Genomic DNA, 19,963 nt, shown 5'->3' on the forward strand with positions numbered 1-19,963 from the left:
CTCTGAGTCTCTGCCTATGATAAGAGCTGGTGTGCGCTTTTCCTATAATCAGCAATGTTAGCTATCTTGGCTGTATGTCCAGACATCACACTCTGTGTTAAACAGGAAGAGAACATTTCCTAACAGGATCTGAACTTTCTAAACAGTATATAAATGTTAAGACAGTAGATATACATGTAAAACCTATATAGGGAGATTTAGTTCATCTCTGTGTATCATCTGAGGCCGTTAACTTCACTGGGTTTATGGATGGTTTACATCCACTTTAAAGCGGGGGTTCACCCTATCAACGCAAAAAATTTTTTTTTTTTCTTTTACCATAAAATCAGGCATTGTAGCGCGAGCTACAGTATGCCTGTCCCGATTTTTTTACCCCCGTACTCACCTTGTACTCGTAGATCGAAGATACCGGGGAATGGGCGTGCCTATGGAGACTGAGGATGATTGACGGCCGGCTCTGGCGCGTCACGCTTCTCCGGAAATAGCCGAAATAGGCTTGGCTCTTCACGGCGCCTGCGCATAGCCTGTGCGCAGGCGCCGTGAAGAGCCGAGACCTACTCCGACTGTCTTCGGGGAGAGTGACGTGCCAGGGCCGGCCGTCAATCATCCTCCCTCTCCATAGGTACGCCCATTCCCCGCGGGAGCCGAAATCTACAATCTACGATTACAAGGTGAGTCCGGGGTTAAAAAAATCGGGACAGGCATACTGTAGCTCGCGCTACAATGCCTGTCTCGATGGTAAAATCAAGTCAGAGAGGGTGAACTACCGCTTTAAGGACATATTTTGCTCTCCCAAAATTCTACCTGAGCTGATGTGTGCTTTACACACTGAAATGCTAGAACAGAAAGCAGTCAGGAATAGACGCACACAATTTAGATTTAAAGTATAAAAGGGCCACGTTCTATTCTGTCACAAATTAACACAACTGTATAGCGTTCCGATGAGAAATTACATTTGTATTAGTGCAGCTAATGTAAGCAAAATAAACCAAATAATTTAAGTCAGATAATAAGAGATGGATGTCACCAATACCCTGCCCCTTTGATTTACGGGTGTTTTGTCAGACTACAAAAAAGCACAACATTTGAAGTTCAGGAAGACTTAATTCTAATTACAGATCTTTTCTGTAAAGTGGAAATGTATCAGCTGAACGAGAACAATACACAGGCATTTGGAGACAACTTCTGGTAAGTTTTTGATAATGTAAAAAAGGTTTAGTATCAGTGCAAGTACTCATATTTTTTATAGTCTCATTTGGGAGGCTTCCACTGCCTACTTCACAAGTGTCAGGCAGTACAAGAAGGGAAAATTCCCTCTCCACACAATGGAGACACAGGCAGAAAAAAACAAAACATAATTTTGTCTAAAGCTTCAAGACCCAGTTTATGTTGTAAAATATTTACTGTAAAAAATAAAAAAAATAAAAAAATATAATAATAATAATAAATATAACAAACCTCTTCTATTTTCATTTCCATTTGCTGCTCTCCATTTTCTTGGAGTGACCTGCTGAGGAGAATAAGAATGCCAATTTGAAGAGGTTACCATAAGCAAATAAAAAAATAACCCAAGCCTCACACTTGTGCGGTGTGGGACACCAAATATGATTCACAAAGGAATCGCACCGCATCCCTGTGCAAATAACATACTATGTGTGGTGCGATTTGAGTCATTTTGTATGGTTCAAATTGCATCAAAATGTTGCAGCACCCCTTCACACCCATGTGATCCAATTCTGGCAGTCGCACTGCAATTTGAGCTGTTTCGGGGTGTCGTTAATTTAACATTGACACATGTAGCAGATAGCAAGGACGCCGTGACATTTCAGTGCGGGAAACGCACAGAATTCTCTGCATTCAATGTGAACCTAGGCTCAAAATAAACATTTTTAAATTTCTGCTATTTTCCATTTGAAAGGTCTAGTACATGACATGGGACAGTTCCCAACTAAAGTAAAAGCAGAACTCCAAGTAAACATTTTTTATTAAAATGTGCATGTTAATGTTCTTGAGATGTATATCAATTGTATATTTTCAGTCATGCCAGACAGTATGGCTTTCACCAAAAGTCTGGTCTGCTGGAGCTAAATATTGGTGAACTTATTTGCAAAGAGTGGACCATAACATTCCTGGTTCTGCAATTTGGTTTTATGTCTCCCCCATTTACCTCAATACTCAGCAAATCGGCATCATCACCTCGGTCCAGTAAAAAGAGGGAGCCAAATCAGCATCACCATTATACAGCATTTATACAGTGCCAGCAGTTTGCACAGTGATTTACAAAATTAGAGCAGACAGTACGGGGGGTGGGGGTGGCATGTACCTTACAAAACGGTAATAAATGTGGGGTGAGCTGGAGAAAAAATCTACAAGTAGTATCTGTAAACCACAAAGTAAGAGAGTCGCCTTACCACTAAAGATGTATGTGAAGGTTTTCGCTCAGCCAGGCCATGGTATAACTAGTAGTAGACACAATAAACTGGACTTGTTCTTTTAATATCTTTTAAAATATTTCAGCATTGCAGAACAAGTTCAGCTGAATGCGACTTCTATTAGATATACTATGACCTGAATAAATGAGAACCTTCACAGGCAAATGGCTGTGCATTTATTTTCTGTGCAGGAGCCTGGAAAGCACTAACTGCAATTAGTGGATCACTATTCCAGCAGCCTTCCCTTACAGGGTTGAAGAAATGTCAATGGACTACAAGTGTGGTGACATCACAGAACTTGTCTGTTATAACTACAGTCCCACTGCTGCAGTGGCAGCTTTGTCAGATTCTTGTAAGTGAATATGCCCGGTTGTAGTGACCCTGCCAAAATACTTGGGGTGTTTTGGATTCTTGGCCCCTCCCTGGGTGCTTTGGTTTCTTCTGCCAGTTCCTACATTACTGCAAAACAGAGAATCACAGCATCTGGCAGTCTACTGCAGGATATGGTAGAGGCATAGGCTCCAGAAAAATGGGACAGCAGAACTGGGCAGAGGACCAGGTTGTCATTGCCGGACCCAGTAGTGATGTAGTGGCTGGTGGAATGAACTACAAAAACTCAGACGGGGACCAGGGCATTATTTTGGGACAGTAGTGGCTGGTTGAAAAACTTCCACCACTCGCCTGGGGACCAAGACATCATTGTGGGACACAGTAGGAAATGTAGTGGTTGGTGGAGGGAGCTACAGCACTTAGATGACCAGGGCATCATTTCAAGACGCAGTAGCTCAGGGGTAGGCAACCTGGGGCCAGGGCCGGATTAACAATGGGGCTGATGGAGCTGCAGCTCCAGGCCCCTTTCTCAAGATAGGCCCATTTGCCCCAAAAAAAAAAAAAAAAATTTTTTTTTTTTTTTTTTTTTAAGATTTTTTTTTTCTAAGATCGAATTTGGGGGGTTGTAGCTCGATGACCAGAGGTCACAGAAACCCCACATTTGGGGGTAGGCATGGGAAGAGCTACCCCACAACTGGTTAAAATATGGGACGGCTATCATTTATGGTTCCGGAGATACGGGCCTGCTTGCACAGCCTGTCAGAAGCTACATTCAGAGCGGCCAATATAAATACAAGCTGACACACTGCAGCAGACTGATAGGATCACAGTGCTTTTGCTAGAAAATTACTCTATGGTGGTCTTTGCACTTTTTATGTTGCACGGTACAGAGCTGCACGATTCTGGCTAAAATGAGAATTGCAATTTTTTTGATAGATCACGATTCTCTCACGATTGTTGCGGCGTAACATCATTTTTCACATTAAAACAAAAAAAAAAAATGGGCTAACTTCACTGTTTTGTTTTTATTATTCATTGAAGTGGGAAAATGCAGTGTGACATAACATATTGCAGCAATAGCCATTTTATTCCCTAGAGTCTCTGCTAAAATATATATAATGTTTGGCAGTTCCAAGTAATTTTCTAGCAAATAATATTGCTTTTTAACTTAAGAAACAAGTGTTGGACTTTAAGTGGTTAAATTTAGTTACAATGTTAGTTAGTTACAATGTTTCATTTTGTTTACAAACTTCGCAGACTGCCCAGATTTGTTCTTTACACACAGAAGTGTATCCCTTTGATCTAAGAAGGAAGTGTCAGTTACAATGTTTCCTGTTAAAAACTTGGCAGACTGCCCAGATATTTTCTTTTGATAGCTGAAAGTCTCTCCACTTGTTATATGAAAGAATCAGCAAACTCTGCATTGAAGATCGTCAGGGGGGTTGAATCGAGATCACGATTTTTTTAACGATTAATTGTGCAGCTCTAGCACGGTATTTGCGCAGCAATTTTCAAACATGTTTTTTTGGAAAAAACAGTTAGTTAGTTAAGTTAGCACAATTTTTTTTGGTATCCTAAGCGATGCTTTACATTTTTTTAGGTTACATGTTTAGAGTTACAGAGGTCTAGTACTAGAATTATTGTTCTCGCTCCAACGATCGTGGCGTATGTAACCTGTGTGTATCTGGCTCTGATACTACCAGTGCCTACCCAGCCACTGACTAGTATCTCTCCCCAGCCTGTCCCCACACACCCTCTCACCTGCTGACCTGTGGATGGGGGAATCACTCCTGCAGTGTTATTGTGTTCTGCCAGTGAGTACAATGATCAGTGTTGCTAACTTTAGCTGGCAGCACTGATTGTTTTAAGGAAAAAAAACAGGCTGGTTGTACTCAAGTTGATTAATAGATTGACTTGTGTAAAACCAGCTAGCCCATACATAGATTGACTATGGCTGGTCTCTGCATAATTGGCGTAATTTCAATCCATGTATGACCCGCTTAACCACTACTCAGTCCCTAAACATCCTTCCACTCCTGTACATAGTGCTCACTGTCATACTCTCCACACTCCTCTCCTGTACATAGTGCCCACTGTCATACTCTCCACACTTCTCTCCTATACATAGTACCCACTGTCATACCCTACACACTCCTCTCCTGAACATAGTGCCCACTGTCATACCCTCCACACTCCTCTCCTATACATAGCACCCACTGTGATACCCTTCACACTCCTCTCCTGTACATGGTGCCTGCTGTCATACACTTCTCTCCTGTACTTAGTGCCCACTGTCGCACCCTCCACACTCCTCTCCTGTACATACTGCTCACTGTCATACCCTCCACACTCCTCTCCTATACATAGTGCCCACTGTCATACCCTCCACACTCCTCTCCTATACATAGTGTTCACTGTCATACCCTCCACACTCCTCTCCTATACATAGAGCCCACTATCATACCGTCTACATTCCTCTCCTGTACATACTGCCCACTGTCATACCCTCCACACTCCTCTCCTGTACATACTGCCCCATCATACCCTCCACACTTCTCTCTGGTACGTACTACCCTCTGTCATACCCCCACACTCTTCCTGTACATACTGCCCATTGTCATACCCTTCACACTCCTCTCCTGTACATAGTGCTTTTTTCCGTACCCTTTGTACTCCTCTCCTGTACATAGTGCCCACTGTTAGACCCTCCACATTCCTCTCCCTCACCTGAACATACTTCCTACTTATATACCGTTCATACTCCTCCCCTATGTTGCTTACCCACAAAAACAGTTCTTTAAAATTATACTGAATACCCTCAATGTTACCAGCTCTAGAATGGACACACTTTTGTTAGTTCAACTAAAGGAAATATCAGTTCTCATATTTGTTCTGCCCCATTATTAGTACTCATTTAATTTTGTGATTACTACTATGATGTATAGAGGAACATCGGGGATCTCAGCTACTCTAAATATAGCACTTATATAAAAAAGTGTCCCTGAAAATATTTTTTAAATGTTGGCAACTGTGCACTTAGGCACTGCCCAAGGGCCACCGTCCACCAGGTCAGTAGGGGGCCCCATGAGAGGCTCCTGGGATCCTGTGATAATAAAGCGGTAGTAAACTTTCCTGACATTACTACTTTTTAGAGGCCCTGGGGTAGGTTATGCCACAACGTACAAGTATGCACAGCATATTAGCACATTAGTGTACACTTACATTTTCAGACTGAGCCCTCCAGTGCTGCGATTAATCAGGCGGGGCCTGGACACTTCCATCTTCACCCGGTCTTCCTTCTGGGTTCTGAGCCTTTGGTCACTTGCCTTGGCTGGGCTGCGTTCATGTCATTCCCACGCATTTATTTATTATTTATTACACCCCATTCACACCTCCGACGCCGGCCGCTCGTGCCGCTGGAGGGGAGAATTCCCATTGCTGTCTATAAGATGGTTCACATCTCATAGATGCCGTACACCTGCAGCATGAAAAAAAGTCCCGGACCCTTTTTTTCAGGCAGCATTGGCGTTCGGCCATACAAAGCAATAGGAAGGATTTGTAAAAAAAAAAAGTTACACTATTCGCGGCAAAATACGCCGCGTACGCGGCGTTACTTGTCGCGGAGGTGTGAATGCAGCCTAAAAGGCCCCACCAAAATCCTCAGCACCAGGCCCATGATGTTCTTAATCTGGCCCTGCCTGGGGCCCTCCAGCTGTTGTGAAACTACATTTCCCATGAGGCATTGCAAGGTTGGCAGTTACAATTACTCCCAGAGGTGTGATGGGACTTGTAGTTCTGCAACAGCTGGAGGGCCTCAGGTTGCCTACCCCTGCAGAAGCAACTACAGCATTATGCATATGCATGGGGCCAGGGCATCACTGCATGGCAGAGGATTCTCCAGGCACTGTAGTTCTTACACTGAAAGCAAACAATGGTGATGTGGGTGGTAGGAGAAAATAAGCACTGTATACCACTTCTTTACAGAGGAGATATTTTCTAGTTTTATTACTGTGACAATGACCCATTTATTTCTAGAATAATTTAGATATAAAAACCTCACACGATAGGTATAACTAGGGGCACATTCTTGTAACCAGTTTTCTGCCAGCAGTTTACCAAATCCAAAAGTTTTTTTTAAATTCTTACCTCATGTTGACAAAGTTTCCCCAAACAGCTAGAAAAGAAAAAAAAACACAAATATATGAAACTGTATACGAGCACCACAAACCAAAAAAAGAGATACAAATTATTTTTAATATTCAAAGAAATCTCCTCCACCCATCCATGCTTTATTTTGCCAAGAAATCATTTTGAAAAAAACAAAAACCCCCGTAGCATTTCTGGCAGTGGCCATCTTGAGTAAGGGCAGATGATTCATGTAGCACTCACTTCCTGGAATCCAGCTGCTCTTAGCTCAGGCATGGGCTAAGCTAAACCCCCCCTTAAGACTCCTGGGATCTATGACATCATTTGCTAGGCCTGGAAACCAGAAAGTGACTGAAGAAAATTCAAAAAGTTAAAAAGTAAATATGATATACTTTCCTTCCTATTGGTTTACTAATGCTAGCAGCATACGGATTAGAAATAGCCCATGTTTACGGAGAGTGATGTTCCACTTTAATGTGCTGTGCAGAGTTACAGTATGGGGCAACAAACAATTACTCATTACTGGGAACAGGACTTGTATCCGTAACACAGATTCATTACAAGCTACCAAATCTCATCCTTTATTTCTGATTTATGTTTCTAAAGACATTTTTCACATGAAAGTAAAAATCGGGTGCATTTCAAATGGTGGATGGTTTAAAAAAAAAAAAAAAAAAAAATTACTACATTTTAAAGCAACAGGTTGTCTAAGCCCCCCCTCTATGATGACTTAGGCTCCTTTTACACTAGACGGACTCCGTCGCTACAGAGTCCACCAGCTCCCGCCAACTCAGCGGGAGATCTGTCCGCTGATCTCCGCTGAGCCGGCGGACGACAAGCCCCTCTCTGCTCACTGAGCGGGGAGGGGCTTGTGCAGCGCCGCTGTCTCCTATGCAGAGATCTGATGAAAACGGACAGCATGTCCGTTTTCATCAGATCTTACCTGATCATATATGGACGGATGGGGACGCATCGCCATACGTCTGATTTTGGCAGATCGGATGTCAGCGAACACATCTTCGCTGACCTCCGGCGCTCCATAGGACTGTATGGAACTGCTGTTCAGGTCCGCCGTCAAAACTGACAGGCGGACCTGAATGGTCCGATCATGTGAAAGGGGCCTAAAGAGCAAAACAAATCCAAGGAGAAAAAAAATAAGTGAGATTCAGAGATCAATGCAAATAATCTCCCTACTATATGTAAGGAATGCCATTCTGGTAGAAAGTGAGCAGAGATACCATTAGATCCACACACTTCACACGATGCAAATAAATGGCATCCCTTCAGAATTGAGACTATATTTTGATGGATTCATGAAATACATTTTTTAGGTTTTCTCTGCAAGTGCTTACTGCCCACATGCTCTTACTGGTTATCCCAGAAAGTTTTGCTCCCTTTTATTTGGGGAACTGAGCTCTTCTCCGTTCTGGGTACTGGTGTTTAAACCTGCTCTACAGGTCTTCTTGACCCCTTACAGTTTGGCATTCGCTCACACTTCACAGAAACTGCCTCCACTAAAACTCCTTAACGATTTAATAACACCAATGGACACAAATCTATACTTTTACCAATAGACCTTTCTACTGCCTTGGATACTGCTGACCCCCTGCTCCTCCTCAAAAAACTCCACTCCCTTGGCTCCCCCAAGACTCTGTTCTTTCCTGGGTCTTCTACCCATCACAGTGTTCCTTAAAGCGGGGGTTCACCCTATGAACGAAAATTTTTTTTTTTTTTTTTATTGTACCATAAAATCAGGCATTGTAGCGCGAGCTACAGTATGCCTGTCCCGATTTTTTTACCCCCGTACTCACCTTGTACTCGTAGATCGAAGATACCGGGGAATGGGCGTGCCTATGGAGACGGAGGATGATTGACGGCCGGCTCTGGCGCGTCACGCTTCTCCGGAAATAGCCGAAATAGGCTTGGCTCTTCACGGCGCCTGCGCATAGCCTGTGCGCAGGCGCCGTGAAGACCCGAGACCTACTCCGGCTGTCTTCGGGGAGAGTGACGTGCCAGGGCCGGCCGTCAATCATCCTCCCTCTCCCTAGGCACGCCCATTCCCCGCGGGAGCCGAAATCTTTATCGTACAGGTACACAGTGAGTACGGGGGTAAAAAAATCGGGACAGACATACTGTAGCTCGCGCTACAATGCCTGTCTCGATGGAAAAATGATGCAAGTGAGGGTGAACTACCGCTTTAAGTATTGCCTACAACTCTGTCTCCTTCACTTCCTCTTTCTGTAAGGGGTCCCCCCCAAGGTTCGGTCCTTGGAACCCTTCTCTCCATCTACACCTCTTCCCTTGTTCACTTGTTAACTCCCATGCCCTCCAATACCATCTCTATGCTGGTGACACCTGTCTCTCTCTCCTCTGCATTACTGTCAGTTAATGAGTTATTACTATGGATGTCTCACCACTTTCAACAATACAACCTTTTAGCCCCAAATCCAATCACTACCCACATCTTGTAGACTTTAAAATCTCCAAAATACACCCCTTTTTAACCAATGAAACCACTAAGCAACTCATTCACTCCCTCATTATCTCATGCCCTGACTTTTGAAACTCTCTCCTCATAGGCCTACCTCTACGCAGGTTATTCGCCCTTCAGTCTACTTAGTATGTTGCTGCCAGACTCATCCATCTTACCAATGGCTCAGTGTCCACCACTGCTCTCTGCTAATCCCTCCACTGGCGTCTGATTGCCCAATAAATACAATTTAAAATACTAAAACATACAAAGCCATTCACAACTCTGACCCAAGCTACATTACCAATCTTGTCTCAATATATCACCCAAACTGTCCTCCACTGCTTCCAAGATCTCCTGCTCTATAGCTCCCTTGTATTGTTACTGAACTGATATCAGAGATAGATAAAAAAAAAAAAAAAATTTATATATATATATATATATATATATATATATATATATATATATATATATATATATATATATATATATATATATATATATATATATATATATATATATATATATATATATATATATATATATATATATATAATCTATCTCTGATAATTAGTACACAGCGCAGACTGTTGTTGCAATTTAAATCCTGTATAATAATATATATCTCAACTCAAGAACAAATATTGATTGTGTATTTCAATTTACCTTTCCTTAGATGTGGTGGCTGAATGTTTTTTATTTTTTCCCCCCATACATTTTTTTTTCCCCCAGGAAACAATCTTCTTGCCGTAGGCCAGGGATGGTGAACCTTGGCACCCCAGAGGATTTGAAATGACATTTCCCATGATGCTCAACTACACTGCAGAGGGCATGAGCATCATGGGAAATGTAGTTCCAAAACATCTGGGGTCCGAAGGTTTGCCATCACTGTTCTAGGCTGACAACTCTACTGTATTTAGGTAGGGCGGTGTTGTCACCCTAGTAAGTGTGTTAGGACTGTATAACACTTCTCCATAGAGTTGATTTACTGAAGGCAAATATACTCTGTACCACAAGTGCAGTTGCACTAGATCTGTGGGGAAGCTCTGAAATGAGGGAAAGCTCTGCTGATTTCCATCATCCAACCCCGTGCAAGCAACAATGATTTTTTTTCCCTTCCTTGCATGTTTCTCTCAGATCTAGAGAAACTGCACTTGCAGTGCACAGACTATTTGAAAACAGTAAATCAACCCAGGGTTCACACCACAAAGACGCACTCTAGATGCGTTTCTGCATGCGTGTTTTTAATGCGTTTCCGAAAGCATTCCAGGTGCTTTTTTTGGGTTGGTTCACACCACAAAGGCACGCTTCAGAGCCATTCTGGATGCAATTCTGCATGCACGTTTTTAATGCGTTCGATACATTTTTTGATGCGTTTCCAGATGGATGCCAGATGTTTTTTTTCCCCCACTGTACTGGGGTCTGGTGCATTTTTTGATACATTCCAGGTCATTTTTGATGAGTTTTACTGCGGTCCAGTACAGTCCAGGAAAAATGCAGCATGTTCTACTCTTTTTTTCTGGAACGTCCTGGAACTGACTGCACTGATGTTAAACATGCCATTTTCCATACATTTTGGATGCAGAACAACAAAAAAAAAAAAAAAACGCACTTGACTGCATGTGGTGTGAGCTGGTACTTCCTGTTTTTTTTTCACTGTACTGGGGCCTGATGCATTTGTGATGCCTTCCAGTGCGTTTACGCATTTTACCGCATTCCAGTACAGGAAAGATGCAGCATGCGCCATTGGAAACCACATGACCTACTATTCAAGTTTTTTGATGAAAAAAACACGACGAGAAGAAAAAAAAAAAAAAACGGACTGGACTGCATGTGGTGTGAATTGGCCCTAAAAGGGATCTACAAAAACAAAAAGGCAGCAAGGACAAGGGAAATGCAAATACTTACCGTAATTTTCCTTTCCGGACACCAATCCATAATACCATATGTATGTTTGTATGCTGCCATGTTGGCGACAGGAAATGTACTTCGCTATATACAAAGGGGTTTATTTACTAAAACCTGGATAGTGCAAAATCTTGTGCAGCTGTGCATGGTAGCCAATCAGCTTCTAACGTCAGCTTGTTCAATTAAACTGACAAAAAAAAAACCTGGAGCCCTCGTTCACATCGGGCAGTTTTCACATGCGATTTGACATGCCAAATCTGAGCCTATTGCCGGCAACGGCACAGTTATATTCCCAAAAGTAGATTCTGCACTACTTTTGGTGACTGAGGGCAATTTCAATAGCCAACTGTGCATGAACCCACAGAGATGCCTCAAATCGCCCCCGAAGTCAGACTATAATGCAGGTTTGAAATCTTGCGAGTTCAGCTGAACTTGCACAATTTCAATCCTGCATTTAGTGTGAAGGTGGAAGCCGATTGGTTTCTATGCAGAGCTGCACCAGATTTTGCACGCTCCAGTTTTAGTAAATCAACTCCAATATATTATAAAATGACTGTCATTTTCTTGCAGGGGGTCCTCTTTAACCACTTCCCCTTGGGTTGGCGTCATAAGGCATTGGGGACTTGAACTGGAGATATATGAATGATGCCAACAGCTACAGGCATCAGCCAAATATCTTTTTTTCCCAAGTCGGCAATTCCCTGTAGTGCAAAAGCAATCATAGCGGCTTGACTGCTTTTACATCCCCTCCCGCCACCCTCCAGGGCTTCTTCCACCTCCCCAATTGCAAGGGAGAGACCGAAAATGAATCGGTCAACGGTTTATCATAGAGCTGGCTGTGGACCAGATGGTCTCTGGCCATCTCTGACCCTCGGAGGCTGGAAGCGACATCATACTCTAGCAGATGTAAACACAGTCGATTTTTTCGGTCATCTCAGGCTTTCCAGCATAGAGGAGAGATTTGGGGACTTGTAAACCCCAGATCGCTCCGTGAAAAGAGGACCTGTCATGCCCTATTCCTAATACAAGGGATTTTTACATTCCATGCAATAGGAATAAAAGCGACCAAAAAATAAACACACACATTTTATATATATATATATATATATATATATATACATATATATATATATATATATATATATATATATATATATATATATATATACACATACATACATACATATATATATATATATACACACACACACACACAATAATTAAAAAGGGAAGGTGTAGAAAAAAAAATTCATGCAAAAGCGCTTCTCTGTCCCCTCTTGCTCACACACAAAAGCAAACGCATATGTAAACGGCATTCAAACCACACGCGAGGTATCACTCTGATCGCAAGAGTGAGAGCAATAATTCTAACACTAGACCTCCTCTGTAACTCTAAACATGTAACCTGTAAAAAAAATGCTTAAAGCATCGCCTATGGAGATTTAAGTACCAAAGTTTGGCACCATTCCAACAAGTGTGCACAGCTTAAAAAAATTACATGTTTGGTATCTATTTACTCGGCATAACATCTTTCACATTATGCAGCAAACATTGGGTTTTCTTTTTTTTTTTTATGAACGTGTTTTTTCACCAAAATAACAAAAAAAATTGTGTTTGAAAAAATTGCTGTGCAAGTACTACGCGACATAAATAGTTGCTACGACTGCCATTTTATTCCCCAGGGTCTCTGCTAAAAAAAAATATATATAACGTTTGGGGGGGTTCTAAATAATTTTCTAGCAAAATAAATAAAAAAATGTAGAAGAGGAATAAAACAAAAAAACTGCGCTACAACACAAATACCCTAAAGGCAGCAGCTAGCGTGCGATACACACAACAGACATAAAAAACAAATATAAAAAACAAAAAAGCCGCGCGGCTTTTTTGTAGAAGAGGAATGCCAGAATTGTTTCGGGTGACAATTGGTTAAAGGAGTTGTAAAGGAAAAAAATGTTGCCTACAATAAATGTCTGCAAGGTAGACAGACAGAATAGTGTAATGATTCTGTTAAAAAACGAGTAAATACCTATTAAATTCCTTCATCTATATCACCTCCGGCATTCTAGTTTCTGTTCTCTCATTCACTTCCTGGTTTGCGGCGCTCATTCATGCAAGAACTACATTTCCCAGTATGAATTGCAGCACGCCCAGTAATTCACACCTCCTTGAAGTCTCTAACACGTAGAGAGTGTCCTGCCGCACATATGTAGTTCCCAGGAGGGGGTGAGCACGTTACTGACCACCGCAGTAAAGCCTCCCTTCACGGTGGTCAGTAAAATCAGACAAGCAGGAAGTGAACAGAACAGAGAAGAAATAGAGCAACTTCTGAGCAAAAATGAACAATGAGGAAGTGAAAAGAGGAATGTCTGCAGGTAAAGGATGCTTATTATGAAAAATAAATAAATTCCTTTACAACCCCTTTAAGTAATCTTTGCAGCTCAGCCTCTCATAGATAGAACAACAACAAATCCCTCCAATACTATATATTATAATAAAAGCGGTCCATAACTACAGTAGCATCCATAATGTGCAGACCCCAGTGAAGTTGTGGGAAGAGCGAGGTGCTGAAAATGCATGCAGCCTGCTCGGTGTGGTGGTGACTTAGAAAACTTCCAGCTTGGCACATCCCGCTGTGTAATGAGTGGAGGGAGAAAGGAGAGTGGGAAGAAAAGGGGTGCTTTGTACTCAGCCTGGGACGTCATCATGTGCACGGTGAGGTGAGCTAGGATCACACTGCCCTGTCTATATAGCTGGGTTCTATGTATGGGACAATACCTCCTGCCAGGCCTGTGCCACACACATACCCCCACCACTGAGCCTGGCATGACTGGGGGGGGGGGGGGGGGGTCAGGAGCACCCATTGCAGCTCAGCAGACCCTGGGGAGTAACACTACACCTCCGAGCTGTGCCATAGAAGAGGAGCACCCTGCACCCCACTATCACCCAGCACCCCACTATCACCCACCACACACAGCCATGGCACAAATGAATGGGCACTCACAGGCAACATAGGCGATCAAGGCGAGTGCAATGAGCAGCTTCATCATCCTCCTATTGATTGCAGTCAGCAGCCGATGCACTCTGTTTCTGACCATCCCAGGCCGGACCGCGTTCCGTGCCCGAGCTCGTACCCGGGGACATGGAACCCGGCGTCACAGACAGTGCAGGAGGGAGGTGGGGGGGATTGGAAAGCTCTGGAGTAAGGGTACAAGCGAGAGTTCCTGCCCGGCCAGGACACCGCACATGCGTAGTACGAATGCACACTTCACGAGCAGCTTGGTACAGGAAGGGAGAAAAAAAATGGACCTACTCTCCGCGCATGTGCAGTAGTGTGGTGACATATATGGTCGCGTGTTCAGCGCGGTGTCATGGCGAGAGCTTGATAAGCGCTCTCCTAGTGACGCTAAGCTGTGCCGTTCTGTTGGTTTACGTCAGCCATAGACATGTGTTTATGATAAGCTACATAGTGTTCAGCCAAATAAAGCTTGTTTTAAAAAAAAATGCTAGGTTTCCCTTGTGTACATCATTCTCCACAGGTCACCTATTTGTCTGAGAAGACTGTGGCAATGGATGCAAAGTGTTCTTATATATGTGTCCATTCCAGCACTGAGTTCACCAAAGTGTGTACTTATGGAGAATGATAAACTTGCACTAAGCATGTCTTGCAATGTAAACTGCATGTGATGAAATGCTCACTTATAGGCAACAAGTAAACTGGGCAGTTAGTGCATGTACCAGAGAGGCACAGGTGTAGTGTCCAGCCTCTCAAGGGACCTCACATTGTAAATTCCCTGAGGGCAGGGACTGTCACATCAACGTCAAACTTACCGCATCCATGCCACAGGCAGCTTTGGCGGCTTTCTCCCTGCTCCCAGCCAATACGGTCATTCTCCTCTCAGTCAATTGGGTCTTAAATCACGGGGCTGTCTACGGCGCATGCGGCGCAGGCGCACTGTAGCGTGCCATTCCTCATGCTGACACTGGCGGCTCCTGAGCGCATGCACGGGAGTGACGTCATCGTGGCTCCGGCCAATCACGGCGCCGGAGTCGCGAAACCCAGAAGTAACCCCCGGGCAAGATGTCGGCTGCCCGAGCATTAGAAGAGGACGGCTGCGGGGGCTTCGATCAGAGGTGAGTATTACATAATGAGCTAGTATGCTATGCATGCCTTTGTCTTGCAGGTGGTGTTTTTTTTTTTAACTGGGTTTACTTCCTCTTTAAGACCCGCTTCCTGATTGGCCCAACTGGTTGGGCTTAGGGTGCAGTGCTCTGCGCCCCAAGCCCACCCTTTTTTGAAGCCAATTAGAGCATCAGGCTCTAATCACGTGCTTAAAAAAAAACATTGAAATCCATGCGTCCGGCGTCCGGCGTCCTGCATGTAGATTAAGGGCCAGGGGCATAGATTAGACCCTAGGGGCCAGATTCACAGAAGAGATACGATGGAGTATCTCAGATACACCATCGTATCTCTGATTTTTACTGGTCCTATCTATGCACCTGATTCATAGAATCAGATACGCATAGATAGGGCTGAGATCCGACAGTGTCACACTGTGTTACACTGTCGGATCTTTTTTTGGATTTAAAAATGGCGCCGGGGGCGTTCCCGCTGATTTACACTGAATAATATGTAAATCAGCGAGATACGCGAAATTCACGAACGTACGCGGACCCAACGCTGTGTTCTTACGTCGTTTCCGTAGCGCGGTACCCGTCGTATACTTACCCCTGCTAAAAGCAGGGGTAAGTATTGTTAAGTATGGCCGTCGTTCCCGCGACGATTTGAAATTTCCTACGTCGTTTGCGTACGCCGATTCACGAACACGCGCGTCGCAAGTCCCGCTCACGTCGCAACCACTGACGTCCTATTGACGTCAGTGGGAGCAATGCACGCCGGGAAATTCCCCGGACGGCGCATGCGTATTTAAATCGGCGCGGGAGCGCGCCTGATTTAAATATGACACTCCCCTAGCCGCGGAATTTGAATTCCGCTGGGGGAGTTAGGATCCGCCGTCGCAAGTTTGGAGGTAAGTGTGTTGTGAATTTGACACTTTCCTCACAAACTTGCGAGGGCGGATCTTAAAACACATAGGTTACACGGATCTAAAGATCCGCTAACCTTTGTGAATCTGGCCCTAGATCTCTCCATAAAGAGGACCTGTCATCCCTTATTTCTATTACAATAGGAATACAAGTCTTGGAATGTAATAGGAATAAAAGTGGTAACATTTTTATTTTTTTTATAAAAGGACAGTGTAAAAAAAAAAAAAAAAAGTAAAGCGCCCATCCCTCTGTACTTGTGCGTGGAAGCAAACACATACGGTGTAAACGGTGTTCAAACCACACATGTGAGGTATCACCACGAACTTAGAACAAGAGCAATATTTTTAGTGCTAGACCTCCTTTTGAATTTGTAAACAGGTGACCTGTAAACATTTTTAAAGCATCACCCATGAAGATTTTTAAGTATCGTAGTTTTTCGCCATTTCACGAACGCGTGCAATTTTAAAGCGTGATGTGTTATGTATTTTTTTTACTCGGGATAACATCATATTTTATATTTTATACAAAAATTGGGTTATAAATTGTGTTTATTTTTCTTTCATTAACAGTCATTATAGTGCATTGTTTCCCCAAAATTGTTGTTTGAAAACACTGTGTGGCATAAAAAAGACTACGCGTCGGGTCTTCCAGGCTTGAGCTATGGTCTTTTTAGCTGTGATGCATATAAGCCAGGAATTGGGCAATGTAAGAGGACCAACTTTGCATCTCTATGGACTGTTAGATAGAAAAGGGTCCGGAGCAAGCCAAAAACTCTAAACCAGAGCCCCACTAGTCTTAGGCAGAACCATCAGGTAAGCAGGGCATCCCACCGCTGTCCACAGTTAAAGAGGAAGTAAACCCTTACTTTACCCCCCCCCCGCAAAATAAAAGCATAATGTGCTAGTGTGCATCACATACTAGCACATTATATGACACTTACCTGCAAAACGAAGCCCGTGTCCATCCATGTTCGCCCCTCTTCCTTCCGGGGCCACGGACTCCGTCTCTGTGACTGTCCAGAGTCGCATGTGCGTGGGAACCACCGGTCACTGCACTCGCTATTGGAAAAAACAGCACGGGCGCCCAACCCCCCCCCCGCGCTGTCCACAGTTAAGGAAACATCTGTCACTACACTCAGGGTTTTAATGCTGATCTCATGAATATTTTTGATTATTTTACAGGGCAAGATCGCATTAATATTTTGAATACAGATCTGCATTTTAAACTATTATTTAATTCCTAGTGATCTCCATGATTTGATTTTTAATTTTGTTGTGTCAAGTTACCACAATTTAAACATTATTATTTTTTTACCTTCAAGGAGATTGTTTAGTGTTATCTGTCCCTTTTTAATTAGACCTTTTTTATTTTTTAAAGTTACCTGCCTACTCATAAGCTAAATTTTTAGGTTTAATAAAAACACACTGGCAAGTATTAACTGTAAAAATAAATTCCATTTATTCTGGTATATAAGAAAATAAATAGAAGGCAGCGCTGGAGAACCTGCTGCAATTTGTGTGACTCTGTGTGGACACTAAAATTGGGACCTTGAGAAGCACATGCAGTTGAGAGCCCAATCTGGTCCTGGACTCCCAGAGGTCAGGAACAGCAGCAGGTGAGATATATGTCCCACGTCTGTGGTACTACAACAGCCTGCCTTCTGTCAGACCACATTGAAGCAAGGCCATCACTTTCTGGTCTTCCTGGTAGCCTTCTCTGCAGCCATCTTTGCTGCTTTCTCTGCAGCCTTCTCTGCAGCCTTCCTTCTCCGATTGGCTGGAGCCTGTGCCTCTGGAGGTGTACTCCTGTCAGGAGGAGAAGAAGGAGGTGGAGGAGAAGAAGGTGGAGGAGGAGGAGGTGGAGAAGAAGGAGGTGGAGAAGAAGGTGGAGGAGAAGAAGGTGGAGGAGAAGAAGGTGGAGGAGAAGAAGGTGGAGGAGAAGAAGGTGGAGGAGGAGGTTGAGAAGAAGGAGGTGGAGGAGGATGGCCGTGATCACAAATGGCAGTAGTTTCAGTAATTATCCCCATCAACCCCTTATTTAATAGGCTAATAAGCAGGGGCTCACATAGGAGGCCTTGGCCCATCGCCATCTGGCTCATCTTCATGCCAACTAGGGCGGCATAGCCAGGGGTGGTTGGCTGTTGGAGGGTGGCCTGTGCCTCTTTAATCAGGGCCATTGCTGCCTCACTCACACTTCTATGCCTCCTGGGCCTTCTTGTTGGAAGGCGGATGGGAGGCACCTGGCATCTTGTTCTGCCACTTGGCCCTGCCACCTCCTCTCTGCCACTCACCCTGCCACCTCCTCTCTGCCACTCACCCCTGCCACCTCCTCTCTGCCACTCACCACTGCCACCTCCTGGCTGCCACTTGGCCCAGCCTCCTCCTGCCTGACACTTTCCAGCCTCTCATCCTGGCTGATGTCCTCCTGTGTATAAAAAAGGGACATAGTTTTAGTTTTGGGTTCATCAATCACACACAATTTTGAGCTCATGACTGTTGCAAATTGAATGAAAATAAATAGAAAAGACAATCATTCTGACCCCAGCAGTTTTCCTTGTCAAAAGATCTTTATTGTGTAGTTGACATTTGTACAAGCATGTTATCAAACAAAATCGACCTTAAGCGAAAAGAAAGTCCTGCTTTTACAAGTGAATTAACTAATAAAGAGTGGTGTCTTTACTTAGCTCATTACATTTCTCTAGCATCAATGGCTTAACTATTAACTAAACAGGGATCAAGAGGGAACAAACAGTACAGTTTATAGTCCAAAAACGTTCTGGTTATCGTTAGCAATTGTTGCTAGTCTTTGTGGTTCGGTTCTATGCGTCTCATGGAACTTCCATCTTGACCAAAGCCTCAGGTCGATCAAAGAGGTATGGCTTATTATTTAGGTACTTAGTGCTATGAGAAAGGCTACACAATAAGGTGAAACACATTCGAAAGTAATGTAAGTAACAGAAAACAAATAAGTAAATAAAATAAAAGGGAGAAGGAGAACTGAAAGGGGGAGGAAGGAGAGGGAAGGGTGGGGTCAGGGAGTCTGCAGGACTAGATCGGGGACATTTCAGTAGAGCAGAAGTTTCTGACAGGATACCTGTGTAATGGCTGGGCTACCATGGCATCAAAACATCACCATTAAACGTTTTTTTCGTGACATATTCCAACCAGGGCTTCCATGTATCCTCAAACCTGGCGATCGAGTCCATCTCTATCGCAGTTATCTTGGCGTATATCATAGCTGTGTTCATTCTGTTGATAGTTTCGTTTAGATTCACATTTGGGGACTTCCAAGCTTTCGCAATGGTTTGTTTTGCTGCTGTTAAAAGCTGCCTTGTCAAAGTGAATCGAGCATGTGAAATACCGTCTGGCTTAAAATTGAGCAGGGCAATTTTGGGGTCCATGGGGATTGTTTTATTCGTGAGGACTTTGATTAATTTGAAAATTTCCAGCCAAAACTCGTGCACTTTTGGACACGACCACCAGGTATGGAAGTAAGTTCCTTTGTCTGAGCATTCTCTAAAGCATAAATCAGAATATGTCTGCGAGAATTTTGCCACCCTGGTCGGGACTAAGTACCATCTGGAGAGTACTTTGTAGTTTGTTTCTGCTGCTATTATATTAGTGGATACCGTTTT

The 19,963-nt window shown here is 43.6% G+C and overlaps 1 protein-coding gene across 2 annotated transcripts in view; it reads right to left on the minus strand.

The window, feature by feature from the left end:
• The window catches only part of UXS1 (UDP-glucuronate decarboxylase 1), a 70,482-nt gene extending 55,857 nt beyond the window's left edge, over positions 1–14,625 (minus strand). Inside the window, exons 1-3 of one of the 2 annotated variants that reach the window (XM_040336453.1) lie at positions 14,288–14,625; positions 6,909–6,936; positions 1,459–1,510 (exon numbers count right to left, since the gene is read on the minus strand). In XM_040336453.1, the coding sequence (XP_040192387.1) occupies positions 1,459–1,510; positions 6,909–6,936; positions 14,288–14,381 (174 nt within the window). In that variant the 5' untranslated portion in view covers positions 14,382–14,625. The remainder of the gene's footprint in view (positions 1–1,458; positions 1,511–6,908; positions 6,937–14,287) is intronic. The other variant, XM_040336454.1, reaches the window with a different exon arrangement.
• Between the last annotated feature and the right edge of the window lie 5,338 nt (positions 14,626–19,963).

The sequence above is a fragment of the Rana temporaria genome, chromosome 2, assembly GCF_905171775.1.
Source record: "Rana temporaria chromosome 2, aRanTem1.1, whole genome shotgun sequence".
Classification (NCBI taxonomy): Eukaryota; Metazoa; Chordata; class Amphibia; order Anura; family Ranidae; genus Rana; species Rana temporaria.